The sequence below is a fragment of the Phyllobates terribilis genome, unplaced genomic scaffold, assembly GCF_046119375.1.
Source record: "Phyllobates terribilis strain yellow unplaced genomic scaffold, ASM4611937v1 Scaffold_3__8_contigs__length_932513732, whole genome shotgun sequence".
Taxonomy (NCBI): Eukaryota; Metazoa; Chordata; class Amphibia; order Anura; family Dendrobatidae; genus Phyllobates; species Phyllobates terribilis.
Genome location: NW_027362763.1, coordinates 108,064,018 through 108,086,788, shown reverse-complemented (window position 1 = coordinate 108,086,788; position 22,771 = coordinate 108,064,018). Strand labels below are relative to the sequence as shown.

The 22,771-nt window shown below is 50.4% G+C and overlaps 1 protein-coding gene across 1 annotated transcript in view; it reads right to left on the bottom strand.

The window, feature by feature from the left end:
• Positions 1-22,771, bottom strand: part of LOC141258482 (adhesion G protein-coupled receptor F5-like) — a 108,481-nt gene that overhangs the window by 25,185 nt on the left and 60,525 nt on the right. Inside the window, exons 10-11 of the mRNA XM_073673475.1 lie at positions 18,789-18,944; positions 16,675-16,871 (exon numbers count right to left, since the gene is read on the bottom strand). Of these exons, the coding sequence (XP_073529576.1) occupies positions 16,675-16,871; positions 18,789-18,944 (353 nt within the window). The remainder of the gene's footprint in view (positions 1-16,674; positions 16,872-18,788; positions 18,945-22,771) is intronic.

The window sequence follows — 22,771 nt, the reverse complement described above, 5'->3', positions numbered from 1 at the left end:
TGGCAATAAGACTCTCCAGGTCAGTAAAACATGTATCTTTTTTTCCATTTAATTGTTGAAAAAAAATGTGCAAATTTGAAAAAAAAAAAGTAAAAAATTGCTATTATCGCCATTATACGAGACCCATAACTTTTCATTTTTTGGGATAGGGGAATGTGAGGGCTTATTTTTTCACCCAGAGCTGATGTTTTTACTGATACCATCTTGGTGTAGATAAGATATTTTGATCACCTCTTACTACATTTTATTGCAATGTTGCCAAGACAAAAAAAAAGTAATTCTGACGTTTTGATTTTTTTCTTTAGTTTATTAAATATGTTGATAGATCTGACTTTTATGAACACAGCAATACCAAATATGTGTGTTTTAATTTTTTTTATTGTTTTTAATGAGGGAAATGGGGGGTGATTTGATCTTTTGTGTTTTTTTATTTTATTCATATATTTAACAACTTTTTTTGTTCACTTTTTACTGTATTTAATAGTCCCCTTAGGGGACTTGAAGCTGAGATCATCCGATCGCTTGTGCTACAAACAGCAGTGCATCAGCAACGATCTCCCATGAATGCCATCCACAGGTTGGCTTTCACAGGAGGATCATAATGACAGCCATGGTGGTCATCAGCAGACCCCCGGCTGACATGACAACCAATCGGCGCCCCGTGATCATGTCACCGGGTGTGCCGATGGGAGATTGCAGGATTTAACAGGTTAACAGCTATGGGCAGAGCTTGCTAGGAAAGATGCAAGTTCTTCAATCTGCTTCTTCTGAACGTGTGCTACATGGAGAAAGGAGAGCAGGACTCCTTTCTGTCCGTGTGTGTGCTGTGTATGGGAGACTTCATTGCATCTGGTCTCCACCTAATAGCTCAGTAACAACTGACAATCATAAATAGAGCCTGCAAAGGGGAAAAATGCAGGATGTAAGGCATGTTCCTTACGCCTCTTGCTTTGATTTTATAAGTATTACTGGTAATCCCAGGTATGTTATGCGCCTTTCATTTACTTTTCCTTCCATCTGTTTCACATGCAGTAGTAATCTGCTAACATGCTGTCACGATCCCACCCCTTAGTGTGTCTGAGATGCACTGACAGCTAAGTCGTTCAGTCTGGTGCAGGGGTGTGCTGAAGCTGTCAGTACTTTGATTGACAGCTCAGTCGTCCAGTTTGGTGCAGAGGTGTGCTGAGCTGTTGGTGTTTTGATTGACAGGTCAGCAGTCCAATCTGAGACTGGGAGATTCTGGGCTGCCTTCAGGAATTCCTTGTTCCAGGTCATTGCCCAGCCACTTCGCTGGGCTGTCAGTCCCAAATCTCTGCCAGATGTACGATTCAGCTCTGTGTGGTTTGTTTCTCTGTGCCTTGTGCTTTGCTTGTGGATCTTTCCGCTGCCTGACCTTGGACCTCAGTCTGACCATCTATTTCGCCTAGCCCCTTTGCTCTGATCCGTTATCCTCCTGGTATTCTGACCTCGGACCGTTACCTGAGTACACCTTTGTCTCTTCCTTCTGTTTATGACATACCCTCCTGGCTCTTGACCTCCGACACCTAGACTACCCTGATTCACAGCTTCTCTGTGAGAAGTGAGTCAGTGCCAGACATGCAGCAGAGTGCATTCAATATTATTAGTGAACAGAACGCTCAGAGTATGTGAGCAGAGCAGGAAATCCGTGAGTTAAAGGGCTTGTCTACTACCTGGACAATCCCTTTTAAAAGAAGTCCTCCTCCTTGTAAATTAAAAACACTACATACTCACCGGTGCTGACATTGCTAGAACGGTTCTCCCAGGGTTCTCCTTACATTGTTATGGCACTTCAGCCCTGAAGCAAATCAGTGGCCGTTAATTGGCTCCTGTGCTCACACGTCTTTCCATCCAAATAGCAGCAGCTATCACAATATAACGTGAGGCCCGGAAGACCTGGTGTCAGCATCGCTGGAACAGCACCGGTCTGGGAGTATGTTGGTATTTTACTTTACTAAATTATATTTAAAAAAAAAAAAAAACCAAGCAATGTGAACTGAGGTCTAAGATGGTAGACATGCAAGAAATAGGAGCATGTTCACACTAGCAAAAAGAAGCAAAACCTACAAAAGACAAAAATATATCTCATACCCTACCATCATAATTATATTTTATTTAAAAAGTTTACTCAGGTAGTAGATGACTAGTGATGAGCGAGCACTAAAATGCTCGGGTGCTCGATGCTCGGGTAGAGCACATTGGAATACTCGGGTGCTCGACCCGAGCAACAAGCCCAATGTAAGTCTATGGGAAACTCGAGCATATATCAGGCGGCTCCCCCCGACGGTCTGCAGAGGGCCAAAAAATTGCCCAAATCAATGGGAACAGTGCTCAAATGACATGGGGACAGCATGGGGAAGACCCCTGGAAGCATTTCTGACTCCCAGGTCACTTCTGTCAACAACGTTGTCAGAGGTATTATGCCACTTTTACGGACTCACAATAAAACATACAAAAACGAAACCAAAATGGATTTTCCTGGGAAATATGTTAAGGAACATCCTTTCCAGGGTAATAACTTGTATATAAAGCAAAATAAATAACCAAAAACAAAAATGCTCCTCCGCACCTTGGGCTATGCTCACACGTAGCGTTTTTGATGTGTTTTTTCACTTTTGCATTGCTTTCAACCGTGACAAATGCATTCACCAGGAAATATCATTTTAACATTTTACAACCTTATCTGGCCATGTGGTGTGTAAGATATCATCAGACACATCGTGTTTCATTTATGAAGGAGGGACTCTGAAAGTCACAAAGCCTATTTTTATAGGGCCATCAGGCGGCCTTTACTATTCTTAAAGGGCCAGCAGTCGGCCCTCACTATTCTTAGAGAGCCATCAGCAGGCTATGTTTTATTGTTCCCATTACTAAAGAGTGGGTCTCCTATACTGTTATTGCATATGCAGTGAGTGGTAGCCCAATACCCCTATGAAGAGACATGGAGGTCAGAGTGCCTCCTGAAAACAATGTTCCCATTATTAGGAAGTGGATCTCACATTATGTTTGCCTATGCAGTGAATGAAAGGGCTGCCAAAAATTTGGAGGCACTCCAATGGCCCTTGGAAGAGACGTGGAGGAGGGCCTCATAAAAGAAATGTTCAAATTATTAGGAAGTGGGTCTCCCATAGTGTTGACCTATGCAGTGAATGCAAGGGTTGCCAAAAATTTGGAGGCACTTCAATGCCCCTTGGAAGGGACATGGAGGTCAGAGGGCCTCCTCAAAACAATGTTCCCATTTTTAGGAAGTGGGTCTCCCATAGTGCTGGCCTATGCAGTGATTGCAAGGGTTGCCAAAAATTTGGAGGCACTCCAATGCCCCTTGGAAGAGACGTGGAGGTCAGAGGGCCTCCTGAAAACAATGTTACCATTATTAGGAAGTGGGTCTCCCATTGTGTTTGCCTATGCAGTGAATGCAAGGGCTGCCAAAAATTTGGAGGCACTCCAATGCCCCTTGGAAGAGACGTGGAGGAGGGCCTCATAAAAAAATGTTCCCATTAGAACGGAGCGGGCCTCCTATACTTGGAATGCCCATGCACTAAGTGTATGGGCTGACAAACATTTACCCCTGGGGGGTATACATGAACATACTGTATAATTTTTTTTTTTTACGGGCATCATAAACACCCTTTAAAAAAATTATGTGGGTGTTGCATCACGGACCACGATCACCCTGGTGATATGTTGATGGAGGATGAGGAGAAGGAGAAGGACAAGAGCAAATAGCCCAAATGAGGAAGCATATACCCATGTCTGGGTGTGAAAAGGTGCATGGGAATACACCTCCAAAGAAAAGACACTGGATTTGAGTTAATGTTATGCTGCTATTGACGCGTCCCCTGGGCCAGTGTTGTTTGGGGGATACCCAGAGCCGGATCAGATGGGGGTTGTAGTCTCCGAGTGGCGGTGACCCGGTCCGTGCCCAGGGTGTCAAGCTCAGTGTGTGGCAGTCCTACAGATGTTACTGGATGTTCTTTAGTGTCGACTACGCCACCCGTTGATTTGCGGTCACTACGGCCGCCGCTGCAGCAGGGTCCGCTGAGGCTGGTGGTGTGTGTGCAGCTCAGGTAGTATAACCCCCAACGGGAGGGGTATAGCCTCAGGGGGTCAGTTGTAGAGGGTGGTGGTTGTGGTGGTGCAGTGAGAGTGGTAATAAGACTCCGAGTCGGGCTGTGCAGTTCAGGGTTTTACTTACTGCTTTTGTGTTGGTCACTCTGGCCTTGAGTGACCGCCCGAGCCGTGCTGCGTCCACCAGGTCCTGGACTCGGCCAACCCCCAGGTGATTCTGGAGCGTGGTCCTGAGCTCCCTTTCTGACTTGTCCTTCTCTCTGGCCTTCCCCACCAGGGATCCACCTAAGTCCGGCTCCCTCGGGCCTCTTGTTGGTAAAACCCTTGTCTCTGGGTTCCCTGACCCTATTCACGGTTTGCCTTCCGGGTGGATTTAGTGGGTGGTCGTGGCAGATCCTGCCCACGACCTCCGGTCTCTGGCTAAGGATTAGTGCCCTCCACCAGCTTGGGATCCGGTACCCTTGTGCCAACTCTTCACCCTCTGGTTTAATTTTGGGTTCTTGGAGTTCCCTCTTCTCCCCCTCTGGGTCCTTCTTTCTCCTCTCTCTCTCTCTTGGCCTTGGAGCTGGCTGAGCTGTTCTGCTTGTCTGACCAAACCTCTACAAAAGACCCTGTTCTAAGATGGTTCCCACCTTATATACTCCCTCTATGTGTGAGCTCAGGTGACCAGCACCCAATGAGCTCCTAGCATTACCCAGACTGCTCCCCCTATCTGCCCCTACACTACTGGGATGTTCCACCCCCCTCCCACTCCAGCCAGGGACAGACACTGTCGTACCTGCACATTTCTCTAGTGGGAGTACCATTGGTCTGTCCCCCGGAAATGGGATGTGTGTAGTGCATGCAGCCTACTGAGCTCAGTTCCACACTCCATCCTTACCCGGGAGTGGAATACCACACCTCTGGCTTGAGGTGTAATACCCCTGTAGCAGCCGAATCCTCAGGGTGCTACATTCCCCCCTGGTAAATCACAGCACGTCCTCGGGCTGTAAGATATAAAAACATCCAAAACATACAATTTTTTTTTTTCATAAACATAAACATATAAAACATCACATAAAACTTTTCATAAAAACTCTTCATAAATAACGTCCTTGTAAACACTCTTGCTCCTCCGTCCACGGTGCAACTTGTGACCAGGAAAAGCGCGACAGTCTCTTTAAGAAAAACAACAGTTTACTATAAAACCGGTAGGGGGCGCCTTAGGAAGCGCAACTATATACAAGGGGAATATGGCCGCTCTCAGTCCTCGGCCAGGTAATGGGAATAGGGACACACGGGTTAACAGTTCACTCTTGTCCCAACGGGGACTTATTTAAAGCAGCAACAGTTCACTGTACCCCGATGGGTAACTATTTACAGTCTCTTTACCGTACTTTAACGACGGCGTCCTCCTGCTCCTTCTTTGGATTTAGACCCGTCCGGGTCCTCCTGCTCCTCCTCACACCGCAGCTCCTCCTCCGTCAGGCGATGTACATGGAGGGCGTAGGGTCCTTTGGCACACTTGTGCCGGGTGAAGGTGACCTCGTCCCCTACGTACAGGTCACGACCTCTGTGTCCCTCCGGCAGATGGCTTTCTACGTCTCTGCGTGTGACAAAGACGTCGCCGGGGGTATGATGGTCTTTTATGAAGCCCCACCCATGCTGCAGGTTGAATTTAATCACAGTCCCGGTGGTACGGGGACCATGAGCTGCACGGGGGTTCCTCCTGGTCTGGCTCTTCTGCTCCGCGCTCCTTATCTGTGCTTGCTGTTCCCGGACCCGCCTCTCTCTCCACTCCTTCTCGAAGACCTCGAGCTGCTGGCGGCAGCACTCTGCACGCTCCGCTGCGGCCACCCGAGTCTCCTGAGTGAACCCCATGAGGTCTCCTCCGGTGGGGTCCCACTCAAACTGTGCCTCCTCTAGCGGGGGCTGGGTCCTCCTGACGGGCTTCGGAACCGGAATCAGGGGTTCATCTAGGGGTCTTTCTTTCCGGAGTCGGGGATGGTGAAACTCCGGTGGCCATATGAAGGGCTGCCCATCCGGGCACGTATGCTGGGCGAACAGGTCCTCACCCAGGTGCGGTACTTTAGGTGTTATGGGCGCTGTGGTGGTAGCGGCGCCCGGGTTGACCAGGCCTTGCGACCAGGCTTGGGGCACGCTAAAGGAAAAGGGCACCGTAAGAACGGCGGCGCCCGTGGTTACTCGGCCCTGCGACCAGGCTGGTGGCTCCGCGGAGGTAGGGGGCGCTGTTGGAATGGCGGCGCCCGGGGGTACTAGGCCTTGCGACCAGGCTGATAGTATTTCCTGCTTTGCCGCGCTCAGGGTCGAAGCGCGTGACGTCACAGGGGTCGCGGCCGCGGTTTCCGGTTGAGGCCTAGTCTGCGGCGGTGACGATGCAGCGACGGGCACGGCAGGGGGAATTTCGGGCTCTGCGACGGGGAGCTGGGGCAGGTACACGGTTTCCCGGCTCGGGGTAGAGACGTCCCCTTTACCTGCCTCCGTCCGTTCGGCTCCCTTCTCGGCGCCGTCTCCGGCCTTGAGTCCTCCTGCACCATCCTCAGAGGCGGTCTATCTCCTCGTCTCGGGTGGCGTGCTCCGCTGACGGGTTCCGGTCTGCTGGGCCATCTCTCGGCTCCACTTCGCCAACGTCTCTCGCTGCACCCGGGCCATCCTCCGTGCGAGGCCCTCCAGCGCAGTCTGTGCACACTCCCGGTCTCGGGGGAGCTGTGCCAGGACCTCCACTAGACCTAGTGGGGTTGTTGCTTGCAGCAGGCTCCTGACCACTGGGTCGGTGCTGCCTGACTCTCCCTCCATCTCCGGGTAGGCTCTCTCTGGACTCCTCTCCAGACTTCTTGTCTCCGGGTGCGCTCTCTCCAGACTGCTCCAGGCGACACCCATCTTTGCTCTCTTGTTCTGTCTCCGCCCACATTGAGGGTGGTCCCGGGGCAACTTTGTGATTGTCAGTTCCAGGGGCAGTTCTCTTACGCTGATGGACACTTCCAGCATCACAGTCTCTGTTGGTGGGCGCGGTTTCCGCTTTTGGCGCCATTCTTCGACCTGGCCCACGATGGGAGGTGGCCTCTTGCCACCCTCTGGCACGCCCATAATGGCGTCCGCTCTTCCAAGGCGGGAAATCTTTGGAAATGGCGGGAATCGTCTCCCAGTGGCGGGAAACTCCACGGATGGCGGGAAAAAGCTGCAAATGGCGGACAACCGGCGGGAAACGACCTGTGATGGGGTCCGTTGGCGGGGACCCTCTGGAACCGGCGGGAGACTTCTTTTTGAGGTAACGGTGAACTTTTCTTCAGGCACGCAGTACCCGGTTGTTGCGGGCACGTAATCCTGCCGACTACGCCAAAGTTGACGCGCCCCCTGGGCCAGTGTTGTTTGGGGGATACCCGGAGCCGGATCAGATGGGGGTTGTAGTCTCCGAGTGGCGGTGACCCGGTCCGTGCCCAGGGTGTCAAGCTCAGTGTGTGGCAGTCCTACAGATGTTACTGGATGTTCTTTAGTGTCGACTACGCCACCCGTTGATTTGCGGTCACTACGGCCGCCGCTGCAGCAGGGTCCGCTGAGGCTGGTGGTGTGTGTGCAGCTCAGGTAGTATAACCCCCAACGGGAGGGGTATAGCCTCAGGGGGTCAGTTGTAGAGGGTGGTGGTTGTGGTGGTGCAGTGAGAGTGGTAATAAGACTCCGAGTCGGGCTGTGCAGTTCAGGGTTTTACTTACTCCTTTTGTGTTGGTCACTCCGGCCTTGAGTGACCGCCCGAGCCGTGCTGCGTCCACCAGGTCCTGGACTCGGCCAACCCCCAGGTGATTCTGGAGCGTGGTCCTGAGCTCCCTTTCTGACTTGTCCTTCTCTCTGGCCTTCCCCACCAGGGATCCACCTAAGTCCGGCTCCCTCGGGCCTCTTGTTGGTAAAACCCTTGTCTCTGGGTTCCCTGACCCTATTCACGGTTTGCCTTCCGGGTGGATTTAGTGGGTGGTCGTGGCAGATCCTGCCCACGACCTCCGGTCTCTGGCTAAGGATTAGTGCCCTCCACCAGCTTGGGATCCGGTACCCTTGTGCCAACTCTTCACCCTCTGGTTTAATTTTGGGTTCTTGGAGTTCCCTCTTCTCCCCCTCTGGGTCCTTCTTTCTCCTCTCTCTCTCTCTTGGCCTTGGAGCTGGCTGAGCTCTTCTGCTTGTCTGACCAAACCTCTACAAAAGACCCTGTTCTAAGATGGTTCCCACCTTATATACTCCCTCTATGTGTGAGCTCAGGTGACCAGCACCCAATGAGCTCCTAGCATTACCCAGACTGCTCCCCCTATCTGCCCCTACACTACTGGGATGTTCCACCCCCCTCCCACTCCAGCCAGGGACAGACACTGTCGTACCTGCACATTTCTCTAGTGGGAGTACCATTGGTCTGTCCCCCGGAAATGGGATGTGTGTAGTGCATGCAGCCTACTGAGCTCAGTTCCACACTCCATCCTTACCCGGGAGTGGAATACCACACCTCTGGCTTGAGGTGTAATACCCCTGTAGCAGCCGAATCCTCAGGGTGCTACATTCCCCCCTGGTAAATCACAGCACGTCCTCGGGCTGTAAGATATAAAAACATCCAAAACATACAATTTTTTTTTTTCATAAACATAAACATATAAAACATCACATAAAACTTTTCATAAAAACTCTTCATAAATAACGTCCTTGTAAACACTCTTGCTCCTCCGTCCACGGTGCAACTTGTGACCGGGAAAAGCGCGACAGTCTCTTTAAGAAAAACAACAGTTTACTATAAAACCGGTAGGGGGCGCCTTAGGAAGCGCAACTATATACAAGGGGAATATGGCCGCTCTCAGTCCTCGGCCAGGTAATGGGAATAGGTACACACGGGTTAACAGTTCACTCTTGTCCCAACGGGGACTTATTTAAAGCAGCAACAGTTCACTGTACCCCGATGGGTAACTATTTACAGTCTCTTTACCGTACTTTAACGACGGCGTCCTCCTGCTCCTTCTTTGGATTTAGACCCGTCCGGGTCCTCCTGCTCCTCCTCACACCGCAGCTCCTCCTCCGTCAGGCGATGTACATGGAGGGCGTAGGGTCCTTTGGCACACTTGTGCCGGGTGAAGGTGACCTCGTCCCCTACGTACAGGTCACGACCTCTGTGTCCCTCCGGCAGATGGCTTTCTACGTCTCTGCGTGTGACAAAGACGTCGCCGGGGGTATGATGGTCTTTTATGAAGCCCCACCCATGCTGCAGGTTGAATTTAATCACAGTCCCGGTGGTACGGGGACCATGAGCTGCACGGGGGTTCCTCCTGGTCTGGCTCTTCTGCTCCGCGCTCCTTATCTGTGCTTGCTGTTCCCGGACCCGCCTCTCTCTCCGCTCCTTCTCGAAGACCTCGAGCTGCTGGCGGCAGCATTCTGCACGCTCCGCTGCGGCCACCCGAGTCTCCTGAGTGAACCCCATGAGGTCTCCTCCGGTGGGGTCCCACTCAAACTGTGCCTCCTCTAGCGGGGGCTGGGTCCTCCTGACAGGCTTCGGAACCGGAATCAGGGGTTCATCTAGGGGTCTTTCTTTCCGGAGTCGGGGATGGTGAAACTCCGGTGGCCATATGAAGGGCTGCCCATCCGGGCACGTATGCTGGGCGAACAGGTCCTCACCCAGGTGCGGTACTTTAGGTGTTATGGGCGCTGTGGTGGTAGCGGCGCCCGGGTTGACCAGGCCTTGCGACCAGGCTTGGGGCACGCTAAAGGAAAAGGGCACCGTAAGAACGGCGGCGCCCGTGGTTACTCGGCCCTGCGACCAGGCTGGTGGCTCCGCGGAGGTAGGGGGCGCTGTTGGAATGGCGGCGCCCGGGGGTACTAGGCCTTGCGACCAGGCTGATGGTATTTCCTGCTTTGCCGCGCTCAGGGTCGAAGCGCGTGACGTCACAGGGGTCGCGGCCGCGGTTTCCGGTTGAGGCCTAGTCTGCGGCAGTGACGATGCAGCGACGGGCACGGCAGGGGGAATTTCGGGCTCTGCGACGGGGAGCTGGAGCAGGTACACGGTTTCCCGGCTCGGGGTAGAGACGTCCCCTTTACCTCCCTCCGTCCGTTCAGCTCCCTTCTCGGCGCCGTCTCCGGCCTTGAGTCCTCCTGCACCATCCTCAGAGGCGGTCTGTCTCCTCGTCTCGGGTGGCGTGCTCCGCTGACGGGTTCCGGTCTGCTGGGCCATCTCTCGGCTCCACTCCGCCAACGTCTCTCGCTGCACCCGGGCCATCCTCCGTGCGAGGCCCTCCAGCGCAGTCTGTGCACACTCCCGGTCTCGGGGGAGCTGTGCCAGGACCTCCACTAGACCTAGTGGGGTTGTTGCTTGCAGCAGGCTCCTGACCACTGGGTCGGTGCTGCCTGACTCTCCCTCCATCTCCGGGTAGGCTCTCTCTGGACTCCTCTCCAGACTTCTTGTCTCCGGGTGCGCTCTCTCCAGACTGCTCCAGGCGACACCCATCTTTGCTCTCTTGTTCTGTCTCCGCCCACATTGAGGGTGGTCCCGGGGCAACTTTGTGATTGTCAGTTCCAGGGGCAGTTCTCTTACGCTGATGGACACTTCCAGCATCACAGTCTCTGTTGGTGGGCGCGGTTTCCGCTTTTGGCGCCATTCTTCGACCTGGCCCACGATGGGAGGTGGCCTCTTGCCACCCTCTGGCACGCCCATAATGGCGTCCGCTCTTCCAAGGCGGGAAATCTTTGGAAATGGCGGGAATCGTCTCCCAGTGGCGGGAAACTCCACGGATGGCGGGAAAAAGCTGCAAATGGCGGACAACCGGCGGGAAACGACCTGTGATGGGGTCCGTTGGCGGGGACCCTCCGGAACCAGCGGGAGACTTCTTTTTGAGGTAACGGTGAACTTTTCTTCAGGCACGCAGTACCCGGTTGTTGCGGGCACGTAATCCTGCCGACTACGCCAAAGTTGACGCGCCCCCTGGGCCAGTGTTGTTTGGGGGATACCCGGAGCCGGATCAGATGGGGGTTGTAGTCTCCGAGTGGCGGTGACCCGGTCCGTGCCCAGGGTGTCAAGCTCAGTGTGTGGCAGTCCTACAGATGTTACTGGATGTTCTTTAGTGTCGACTACGCCACCCGTTGATTTGCGGTCACTACGGCCGCCGCTGCAGCAGGGTCCGCTGAGGCTGGTGGTGTGTGTGCAGCTCAGGTAGTATAACCCCCAACGGGAGGGGTATAGCCTCAGGGGGTCAGTTGTAGAGGGTGGTGGTTGTGGTGGTGCAGTGAGAGTGGTAATAAGACTCCGAGTCGGGCTGTGCAGTTCAGGGTTTTACTTACTGCTTTTGTGTTGGTCACTCCGGCCTTGAGTGACCGCCCGAGCCGTGCTGCGTCCACCAGGTCCTGGACTCGGCCAACCCCCAGGTGATTCTGGAGCGTGGTCCTGAGCTCCCTTTCTGACTTGTCCTTCTCTCTGGCCTTCCCCACCAGGGATCCACCTAAGTCCGGCTCCCTCGGGCCTCTTGTTGGTAAAACCCTTGTCTCTGGGTTCCCTGACCCTATTCACGGTTTGCCTTCCGGGTGGATTTAGTGGGTGGTCGTGGCAGATCCTGCCCACGACCTCCGGTCTCTGGCTAAGGATTAGTGCCCTCCACCAGCTTGGGATCCGGTACCCTTGTGCCAACTCTTCACCCTCTGGTTTAATTTTGGGTTCTTGGAGTTCCCTCTTCTCCCCCTCTGGGTCCTTCTTTCTCCTCTCTCTCTCTCTTGGCCTTGGAGCTGGCTGAGCTGTTCTGCTTGTCTGACCAAACCTCTACAAAAGACCCTGTTCTAAGATGGTTCCCACCTTATATACTCCCTCTATGTGTGAGCTCAGGTGACCAGCACCCAATGAGCTCCTAGCATTACCCAGACTGCTCCCCCTATCTGCCCCTACACTACTGGGATGTTCCACCCCCCTCCCACTCCAGCCAGGGACAGACACTGTCGTACCTGCACATTTCTCTAGTGGGAGTACCATTGGTCTGTCCCCCGGAAATGGGATGTGTGTAGTGCATGCAGCCTACTGAGCTCAGTTCCACACTCCATCCTTACCCGGGAGTGGAATACCACACCTCTGGCTTGAGGTGTAATACCCCTGTAGCAGCCGAATCCTCAGGGTGCTACACTATCAATCGGTGGTGTTGAGAAGTCTGGCCCAATCCAGCCCTTGTTCATTTTTATAAGAGTCAGCCTGTCAGCATTTTCAGTTGACAGACGGATGCGCTTATCAGTTATAATTCCACGAGCGGCACTAAAAACCCTCTCTGATAAAACGCTGGCGGCAGGGCAGGCGAGGACCTCCAAGGCATAGAGAGCCAGTTCATTCCACGTATCCAGCTTGGATACCCAATAATTATAAGGCACAGAGGAATCACGGAGGACGTTGGTACTGTCGGCAAGGTACTCCCTCAGCATCTTCCCAAACTTTGCACTCCTTGTGAGAGTACCCCGCGTCTCAGGGCTTGTGCGATGGGAGCGGCTGAGAAAATTCTCCCAGAACTTTGACAGTGTTCCCCTGCCTCTGCTGGATTGAAGTTGTGTCTCTCTCGCCTGTACTCCTTGGTTGTCCAACGAAGTGTGCCCTCTGCCGCCAGCGTTTTCAGATGGGAATTTTTTTAATAGTTCCGCAACAAGGGCCTTCTGGTACAGCCCAATTTTTGCAGACCTGTCCGCCTCAGGAATAAGAGATATAAAATTCTCCTTGTAGCGTGGGTCTAGAAGTGTCACCAACCAGTAATGACTGTCACCCAAAATTTGGAGAATGCAAGGGTCATAGGAAAGTCAGCGTAACATAAACTCAGCCATGCGTGCCAGACTGCTAACAAGCAAGACTTCCGTGTCCTCACCAAGAGGATGACTGACCATGCTCTCCTCCTCTCTGTCCTCTGGCCATCCACGCTGAACAGACGGTATGACAGCTGTGCAGGTAGTACCGCCTATAGCGCATGAAACTAGCTCCTGTTCTTCCTCCTCCTCCTCTTCCTCATTGTCCCCCAATCCACGTTGGGATGAAGCTGAGCTGTGTGTAATCACCCTGTATGGTTCCTTGCTCCATCTCATCATGCTTTGCCTGCAATGCATCCTCTTTGATTGTGAGCAGAGAGCATTTCAGAAGACAGAGAAGCGGGATGGTGACGCTAATTATGGCGTCATCGCCGCTCACCATTTTGGTGGAGTCCTCAAAGTTTTGGAGGATGGTACATACGTCTGACATCCATGTCCACTCCTGAGGTCTTATGTGTGGAGTCTGAGCTGAATACCGACGGCCTTGTTGATGCTGGTACTCAACAACTGCCCTCTTTTGCTCACAAATCCTTCCCAACATCTGCAGTGTAGAGTTCCAATGCGGGGGGACATCACACAACAGTCTGTGAGTCGGAAGCTGCAAACACTGCTGAAACACGGCAAGGGTGGCGGAAGCTGTAGGTGACTTTCTAAAATGGGCACACAGGCGGCGAACTTTAACAAGCAGATCCGGCAGCTCCGGGTAGGATTTGAGAAACCACTGAACCATGAGGTTAAGCACATGGGCCAGGCATGGAACGTTTGAGAGCTCGCCTCGCCTCAGAGTCGCCACCAGGTTCCGGCCATTGTCATGCACGACCATGCCTGGCTGTAGGTTCAGCAGTGTGAGCCACAGATCTGCCTGCTCTTTCAGAGCTGTCCACAACTCTTCAGCATTGTGTGGTTTGTCATCTAAGCATATTAGCTTCAGCACAGCCTGTTGCCGCATGGCCGAGGCAGTGCTGCAGTGCTTCCAGCTTGTGACTGATGTGGTCATTTCGGAAATGGAGGCTGAAGAGGAGGAGGAGGCTGAGGAGGATGAGGTGCAGGAGCTGTAGACCGTGCGGGCAACCCTGATTGACCTAGGGCCCGCAATCCTTGGCGTCGGGAGGACGTGTTCCGTCCCAAGGTCCGACTGGGTCCCGGCTTCCACTATGTTAACCCAGTGTGCCGTCAGCGAGATGTACAGTCCCTTCCCACAAGCACTTGTCCACGTGCACGTGTCCACCGCAGTCCGGTTAGGTGAACTTTCCCTGTAACTGCGTTGTTGAGGGCACGGCTAATGTTTTGGGACACGTGCTTGTGTAATGCGGGGACGGCACACCGGGAGAAATAGTGGCGGCTGGGGACCGAGTACCGAGGGACGGCAGCCGCCATCAGGTTGCGGAATGCTTCAGTCTCCACGAGCCTAAAAGGCAACATTTCGAGCGCAAGCAGTCGTGAAATGTGGGAATTTAGTACTGTGGCCTGTGGGGCATTGGCAGCGTATTTGCGCTTGCGTTCCAAGGACTGGGGTATGGACAACTGAACGCTGCACTGGGACAAGGACGTGGACGTGCTTCCTGATGCTGCTACTTGAGAGTGTGCAATGACAGGTGCAGGGCAGGAGTCATCTACACATGCACCATGGACAGGTGATTGGCTTGCATGCACAACAGCGGAAGAAGCAATGGTGCCACCCGCAGACACTGTTCCTGGACCCTGGGGTTCTGCCCACAAAGTCGGGTGCTTTGCTGCCATGTGCCTTATCATGCTGGTGGTGGTCAGGCTGCTAGTTTTGCGACCCCTGCTGATGCTGGCCTGGCAGGTGGTGCAAATGGCCTTTTTGGTGTTATCAGCAGAGTCTTTAAAAAACAACCAGACTCGGGAAGACCTAACAGTTGTACTGGCAACTTCCTTCATATTGGTGTTATGCGGAACGGTTGCCTGCCTTCTGTCTGCGGCCACCACACTGCTTCTTCCTGCCTGTTGGGGTGCTCTGCCTCCCTCCCCCTGTATGCTGCTGTCCTCGCTCTGCATGTCCTCCTGCCAGGTTGGGTCAGTTACTATATCGTCCACCGCCTCATCTTCCACTTCCGCACCCTGGTCCTCCTCCTGACTTTCTGGCAATTGTGTCTCATCATCGTACACCTCTTGCGACACTTTCCCACCGTCGCCTTCATGTGACCGTGGCTGCTCAAATATTTGGTCATCGCTACATGCGCTGTCCTCTTGCACCGCTTCAAGTGGACCGGGCCAGAGGCCCGAATCTATAAATGGAAAAGTGAACAGCTCTTCAGAGTGTCCAAGTGTGGGATCATTTGTCTCTGGGCACTCGGCATGGAGGGAGGAAGGAGAATCAGGGTGAGGAATATGCGATCTAGACTCACGGCTACTGAGACTTGACCGTGTGGAAGACAGGGTGGTGGTGGTGGCTAAGTGACTGCTATCCAGCCAACAACCTTTTGACACTGCTCTGAGTTCAATAGTGGTGTACTGCGGTCCCCTAGGAATTGGGACAGGAAGGTCAGGCAAGAAGATGTGGGTGTTTGTTGTGGCACAATTTAACCTTGCCCACGGCCTTGGGCCTCGGCCTCTGCATGCACCATCACCATCATGTCCAGTTCCCCATCCTTTGCCACGTGCCTTGCCCATTTTAAATGGAGGACAATTTGTTCCACGCTCACTACAAATGACTGAATTTGGAGCGAACTTATATGTGATCCGTGTGACGGAGAAAACACAGTTTTATATACCTGGCCTGTAGGTAACTATTTTGAACAGCAAACTGGTGTGAATTGCTTCACTGACACACTAAAGGAAATTTTTAATGGAGGTTAGAAATGGCAGTATTTTCTGAAAACGTATATGTGATCCGTGTGACGGAGAAAACAGTTTTAAATAGCTGGATTTTTAGCGATGTAATATGGAAAGGACCTGGCTATATTCTACAGTGCCAACAAGCAAATGGCGCAGAAAAACGGTGTTCTCTGGATTGCTTTTTAAGCAAATAATGAGGATTAAGATCCAAAAAAAATTATTCCTGGCCCCTGAGACCTGGGCCTTTGTTGAGAAATATCTAACAGCAGCAGAAGGCAGAACTGGAATGGAGCCTCTTGTGCTATATGCACTGCAGTCTGCTATATACACTGCCTGCCTATACACCCTGCCTGTCTATATACACTGCCTGCCTATATACCCTGCCTGCCTGATATCTCTGCAGATGGATTAGTCCTCAGAAGGACTGTTTGTTAAGATGGATATGTGTAATGTACGTTTTTTCTCCCTACACTACCTAATACACAAGCAAATCTCTCCCTAGCTCAGCAGCATCTCTCCCTACACTGCCTGATTCCGGAGTGACTGTGATAAGCATGGCGGCGCCATGTCTGATATAGACCTGATGACGCTGTGCGGCCAGCCAATCACTGTAATGCCACAACCACCATGGCTGTGGCATTATAATGAGTGGCAGGCAATCCCTGCATGTTGATTGGCACTCTAAAGAGCGCCAAACATGCAGGGAGGGGGCCCGAGCATCCGAGTATGCTCGCTCATCACTATAGATGACCCCTTTAAAACTTCAACCGATAACTGCAGAGTAGGAAGGGATGTCAGAAAATGGGGTGTGGTTTTGGTAACTTCCTCTGTCAGTAATGTGCAGCAGTAGTTATTTTTCCCTGTGGAGTTCATGACCCATAGTGTACAGAACCACTCGATAATGTATGTCTGGAGGACGGAGAAGGTGTCATTATATACAATGACTTGGACATAATAATAATTGTATAACAGAAATGCATCCTCCGGTATCTCAATGACATAAGTTCTTACCTTGACAGTCAGCAGCTGTGTAAATATCTTGGCCGAATAACACTCATTTATTTCATTGTCCCAGGTTCTATCATTTTTACAGGAATAAGTGATGTTACCTAGCTTAGATGAGTCAATGTTCTGGCATGGCACAGAATAGTTAAATCCAACCGGTGTTTCAGGAAGTTTAAGAGTAACATTTGATGGGCATGTGATACCTAAATACAAAAACAAACATCTGTATCAGGGAGTTCCAAAAACTTTAAAACAAGTTGGGTTAACCTCAATGACTAGAAGACTTCTCCAGTGGACCACCAATACCACCCATCTCATGTCCAATCCAATTTTATCTTACCCCTTCTCCCATCTTCTCTGCACTATTTTCCCCCATCTACCAGCCTAACTCTGGACATCTATTTATGCTGCTTGTGCCAAATTCTGACCCTCTGATCCGCATGGTGCAACAGAAACCTGGATTCACCCAACCAAGCAATGTTTTTTCCACTGCTCAGTGATACATTTTTGGCTCTTTTTCCTACTGGAGTTGCCTCTTTTTCTCTCCGACAACAATGGTGTTGTAACTGGCTGTCCACTGCTATTGTCTATTTCTACAAAGAAGCGATGAGTTGTAGGTTCAGTTATGTTAGCTGATTACCAGAGTTGTATTCAGCTGTGGGGGTCTTGATTGTGCACCACCTATTTATCAGAACGATTCTCCACATCATCTCCTGATCCTTTATCGGAAGGATTTTGTACATCCTCCTCTGAATCTTTCACTATAACGATTCTTCACATCTTCCTCTGATCCTTTCATCATAACGATTCTTCACTTACTGATCTGATCCGTTCATAATAATTCTTCACACACTATTATGATTCCTTCATCAGAATGATTTTTCACATCTTTCACAGATATTTTCAGCAAAACAATTCTTCACATCCACCTCTAATCCCTTCATCATAGCAATTCTTCACATACACCTCTGATCCCTTCATTATAACAATTCTTCACATTCTCCTCTGATCTCTTCCTCATAACAATTCTTCACTTTCTCCTCTGATTCCTTCCTCATAACAATTCTCCACATTCTCCTCTGATCCCTTCCTCATAACAATTCTTCACATTTTCCTCTGATCCCTTCCTCATAACAATTTTTCATATTCTCCTCTGATCCCTTCCTCATGACATTTCTTGACTTTCTCCTCTGATCCCTTCCTTATAACAATTCTTCATTCTCCTCTGATCCTTTCCTCATAACAATTCTTCACATTTTCCTCTGATCCTTTTATCATAACAATCCTTCACTTTCTCCTCTGATCCCTTCCTCATGACATTTCTTCACTTTCTCCTCTAATCCCTTAATCATAACAATTCTTCACATTCTCCTCTGATCACTTCCTCCTGACATTTCTTCACTTTCTCATCTGATCCCTTCCTCATAAAAATCCTTCACATTCTCCTCTGATCCCTTCATTTTAACGATTCTTCACACTCTCCTCTGACTCATTACAGTCCACAGGATCTCATTTGGTCGAGTATCATTGCTCGATCACACCGCTCTCGGTAAACTATTCACGCCGAGGCATGAGAGAACGCCACAGTGTTTACAGTCTAAGAAGGACTGGTCCTGGCTAGTCTAGTACCAATTCTTAAGACTTGGTCGAAGGTACTCCAATTTTCTAATGTAGATTCTCTCTGAAAGTGATGCACAGAAAACTTGTTCATCTGATTTTGCGCTGCACTCTGGCATCTCAGATCATGAAAGAGCAGGAGTCTCTAATAAAGTGGCCATTCGGTGTATGTCTACATATAGACTTGGAGGATGGTCACCATTATGATACAATGGGAAGTTGAAGGAACCTTGTTCTGTTGGGGAAAGTGGTGGAAGTAAGAGGGAGGCTTATCTGGCATTTTTCACTCTATATGTGATGTGGAGTTGTCTTTTTTGGCTTTTCCCAATCTTTATAACTATGTGCTGTTTATCCAAAGTAATCAGAAGATGAGTTAAGGGCAGCCTCTCACTACTGTACAGAACATAGCATTGTCAATACTCCCCCCACATACTGATTTACTATGAAACCCGCCCCTCCATCTCTTCCCTTTACCCTTTCCTCCCTCTCGGTAATTAACTTACTTCTGATCTGGCTTATTGTCATACTGTTGATACTATTGACACTGTTACTCAATTCGTTGGTGACTGTGCAATACACAGAGGTGGAATCAGCATGACAGTCGACCGACTGTGCATAATTAAAGCAGTCCATATTTCCCAAGGGTGAAGTCTTGGTGCCTAGAAGACAATGCATTACATTAATGTAAAAGGTGTTTTATTTTGGTTACTTTTTGCTGGTCTCAGTGTGCAGTCATCAGTGAGATAGTACCTGCATGTGGACTCTATCTATCTATCTTTCTTATATGATCTATATACCTGTCTGCAAACATAAGGATACAGCCACCTCTATAAGCGCTCAAACACTGAATATATGACATTTGGATGCATTATTGCTATATAGAGTATTCTTATAAAAGTGAAGGTACTTAGCGCACAAAGTGGCCACTTCATGAGAGCCCACCAGCCACAACAAGGAATACCTTTCTGTTGTAGGACCCTACAGCTCATATTTATTAGATATGCCTCTCCTGGACTGAAAGCTACACGTAAAAAGGGCCGGTAGGATCCAGCACTATTCAAAAACAGCCTTAGGCCACGTTCACACATTCAGTATTTGGTCAGCATTTTACTGGGACTACTGATAAAGGTCCAACTTTGAAACGCATTGAGAATAAACCGCATAGTCTAATTTTTATCTTGTCCTCTGGATTTCTTGAATACAGCACAGCAGCGCAGACTACTATTCCTATCCTCCTTCCAATTTAAATATTAGGATTAGAGTCCCATGAAAGAAGGTCACCTTGTCATGGTTAGTGGGCTCTCATGTATCGGCCAATTTGTATGCTAAATACCTTCATGTTTATAAATATATTCTATAAAACAGTAAAGGGCCAGACTGGGACTGAAATTCAGCCTTGGCATTTGAGAGCAAACATGCCCACTTGCTAAGAAGTGAATGTGAAATATTTTTGTCGATTTGTGAATTGCATGAGATGTATATCACATTTACAGAATAGAAACTGATGTAAAGCCAGAATAACACAATGTGTAATTTAAAGGGAACCTGTCAGGTCAGATAACGTTATTTCCCTGCAGATATAGTTTTGATCTGCAGATTAATAGTGTTATGAAGGTGCCCGGCTGCTGTACTGAAAGTGTGCCACCCGGGGAAAAAAATTTTTTATTTCTCCGAGGAGCCTCTGGCTTTCAGTCATGCAGGTGTGCCCAGAGTAATTACAGTCACTACTCACAGCAGTGAGAGTGGCAGCTTTAAGCACTTTGACTGACAGCAAGCTTTGCACTTACGCACAGTCAGCCTGTCAGTCAAGGAAAAAACATGGCGAACAGGAACCAGCCTCACCCTCGAAAGTGACCTCACTATAGTGGTGGGGCTGGTCTCTGCTCTTCCTATTCCTTCCTTACAATGTGCACTGACAGTGCGCTCTGTTGCTGACTCCTCAATTCTAATTACAGCTGATGAGGGAGCGCACTGTCATTGTACACTGAGAAAATATTTCACAGTGACAAGATCCTACTGAGCAGACATCGGAATTGACAAGTGGCACATTCTCAGTGGAGCAGGGACTAGCCCGGCCCCTGAAATGGACGTCACTGATGACGCTTTTGACACGCCCCCTTGGCCGTGGGGTACTCGGTAGCCGGGACGGTCGGTGCTGGAGGATGTCACAGTGGCAGTGACCCGGTCTGTGACCCAGGGCAGTCAATAAAAGGGGATTTATAGTTTTTATAGTTTAATGTTCGTGACGCCACCTGTGGCATTCAGCTATATGGAGCTGCCGCTGCGGAGCAGGTCCTCTAGAGCTGTTAGTAATGCAGCAGAGTTGGTTCAGCTCTCCACAGGTAGAGCTAAGCTCCAGGGCATTGCTGTAATGGTAAATGATGAGGTAGTTGTTGTTGTGCAGTGTAGTGCAGGGGATGATGGCGCAGCAATTATTCACAGAGACAGTGGGGTGCATTCTTCAGGGTTTACTCACGATTATCACGTTGCTCCTAGTTACAACTGCAGATTATAACCACCCACGTCGTCCTGCGTTCACCACGGGAGGGGTTCAGCAATCCCCCAGGTAACTCAAGAGCACTTAATGGGATCCCTATCTGTGTGCCTTTCTCAGTCATCTTCCTGAGCTGGCTCTCACCCTCCGGCCCTGCGCCTCGCAAACAGTGTCCCAAGCCGGTAACCTCAGATCTTGGCGGGCAACCTGGAGTTCCCTGGATCCTGTGTGGCTACCTTTTTGGCGATTAATTGTGGCTGTGGCAACTACACCCTGGAAATGTAGAAGCCTCCGGTTTCTAGCTGAATATTGCAATTCCCACTAGTTAGGGGCCGGTCCCCTCTGCGGCTTGATCCCTCCACGTCCTGGTAGATTCGGGCGTACGGGTTGCCTCCAGCACTTCCCGTACCCCTAGGATCCCCTCTTTCCTTCCTCCCTGCTCCTCTCTTCTCTTCAGTCTCACCTCCTGGGCCTCTCTCACTCAGGCCCGCTCCTCCTGAGCAGAGCTCCCATTGACCTCCTGCTCCTCTCACTGTCCTCTTCTGACTTGACTGGCTCCTTCTAGATGGTTCCATCCCTTTTTATACTACTCCTGAAGTGCTCTCCTGATCTTCCTCCTCCACCCACACCCTCTACATGGTTCTGTCCTCCAGCTAGGGACCAGGGACTGTGTTCTCCCTTAGGAGCAATCTCGCCCTGCCCTCTGAAGTGGAGTGTAATGTATGCAAGTGGTTGGGTCGCGGGCAGTACTCCCTCCTTACCTGAGAGTGGGATACCACACCTCTGGGTGAGATGCAGTACCTCTGTGGCGTCTGAACCCGCAGGGGCGCCACACTTTATTTCAGGGTAGGGACAGAGGCAGCATTGACCGCAGCCTCTACTCCAATCCCGATGACGTCTTGCTTGAGTATCCCAGCATGCATCGGGGCTTCTCAAACAAAGCATCATCAAAACAGAAATAAGTAAAAAAAAAAGAAAAAAAAAAGGTAAAACATTTAAAACTCAGTTAGATTAGAGAGGGAACGATAGGGACATTTTAATTGAAGCATATTAGAAAAGCTATTAGATTATTACAATAAATAGTCATTTAGGATGAAAAGCATTATTAGTTTCGGACCACCAAATTTAGGTGCATTAACTGCACCTAAATGTACCAATAAAGAGAACCTGTTAGCTGCCCTGACCACCAAAACCCCCACCATGACTGTATTGCACTCTTTTTGCACATTTACATTATCCCTGTTTTGTTGCTTAGCGATTGACTATAAATGCAAAATTAAAGGGGCTACTCAGACATCTCCATCTCAAGCACTATGTTTCCTCCCTGTAAACTAATAACAGATATGCTCAGTTCCAGTGTCGACGCGGTTCCAGGCGATCCCTGTGGCCTATCAGCCACCGCTTCACTCTCCCTTCCTTTGGACGTATCTGACATCTGGAGGCTGTTAGCAGCCAAAGCACTCACTTCCTCTGAATGTCTGGATTTGCCCAAAAGTGGGGAGAGTGAAGCGGCTACTGATTGGCTGCAGGGATTGCGTGACATAACAATGTCACTCAATCACTGGTAGAGCCAGTGCCGACACCGCTGGTACAGCACCGGCAGTGAGTATAGGTGTTATTATTTTACAAGAGGGAAACATAGGGATTAATAATATAATAATAATTTTATTTATATAGCACCAACATATTCTGCCGCACGTTACAATTAAGAGGAGACATATACAAATAACTACTGCATCTGAGTGTCCACCTCCTGTAGGCGTACACTCCCCAAAAAAGTACACGGCAGAGCGCACGTTTGCTCTGACATCACCATTGCAATCTATGGCTCCCGTCAGCGCATACATCCGGACTCCGTTTTGCGGGGAGGATTTCGGACGTATGCCCCGACGGGGACACAATGCAATGTGAAAGTAGCCTTAGTCAGCTGCAGGGAGGCAACATAAGAGTTAAATCCATTGTCTTGTGTGGATAACATCTATAAACACAGGA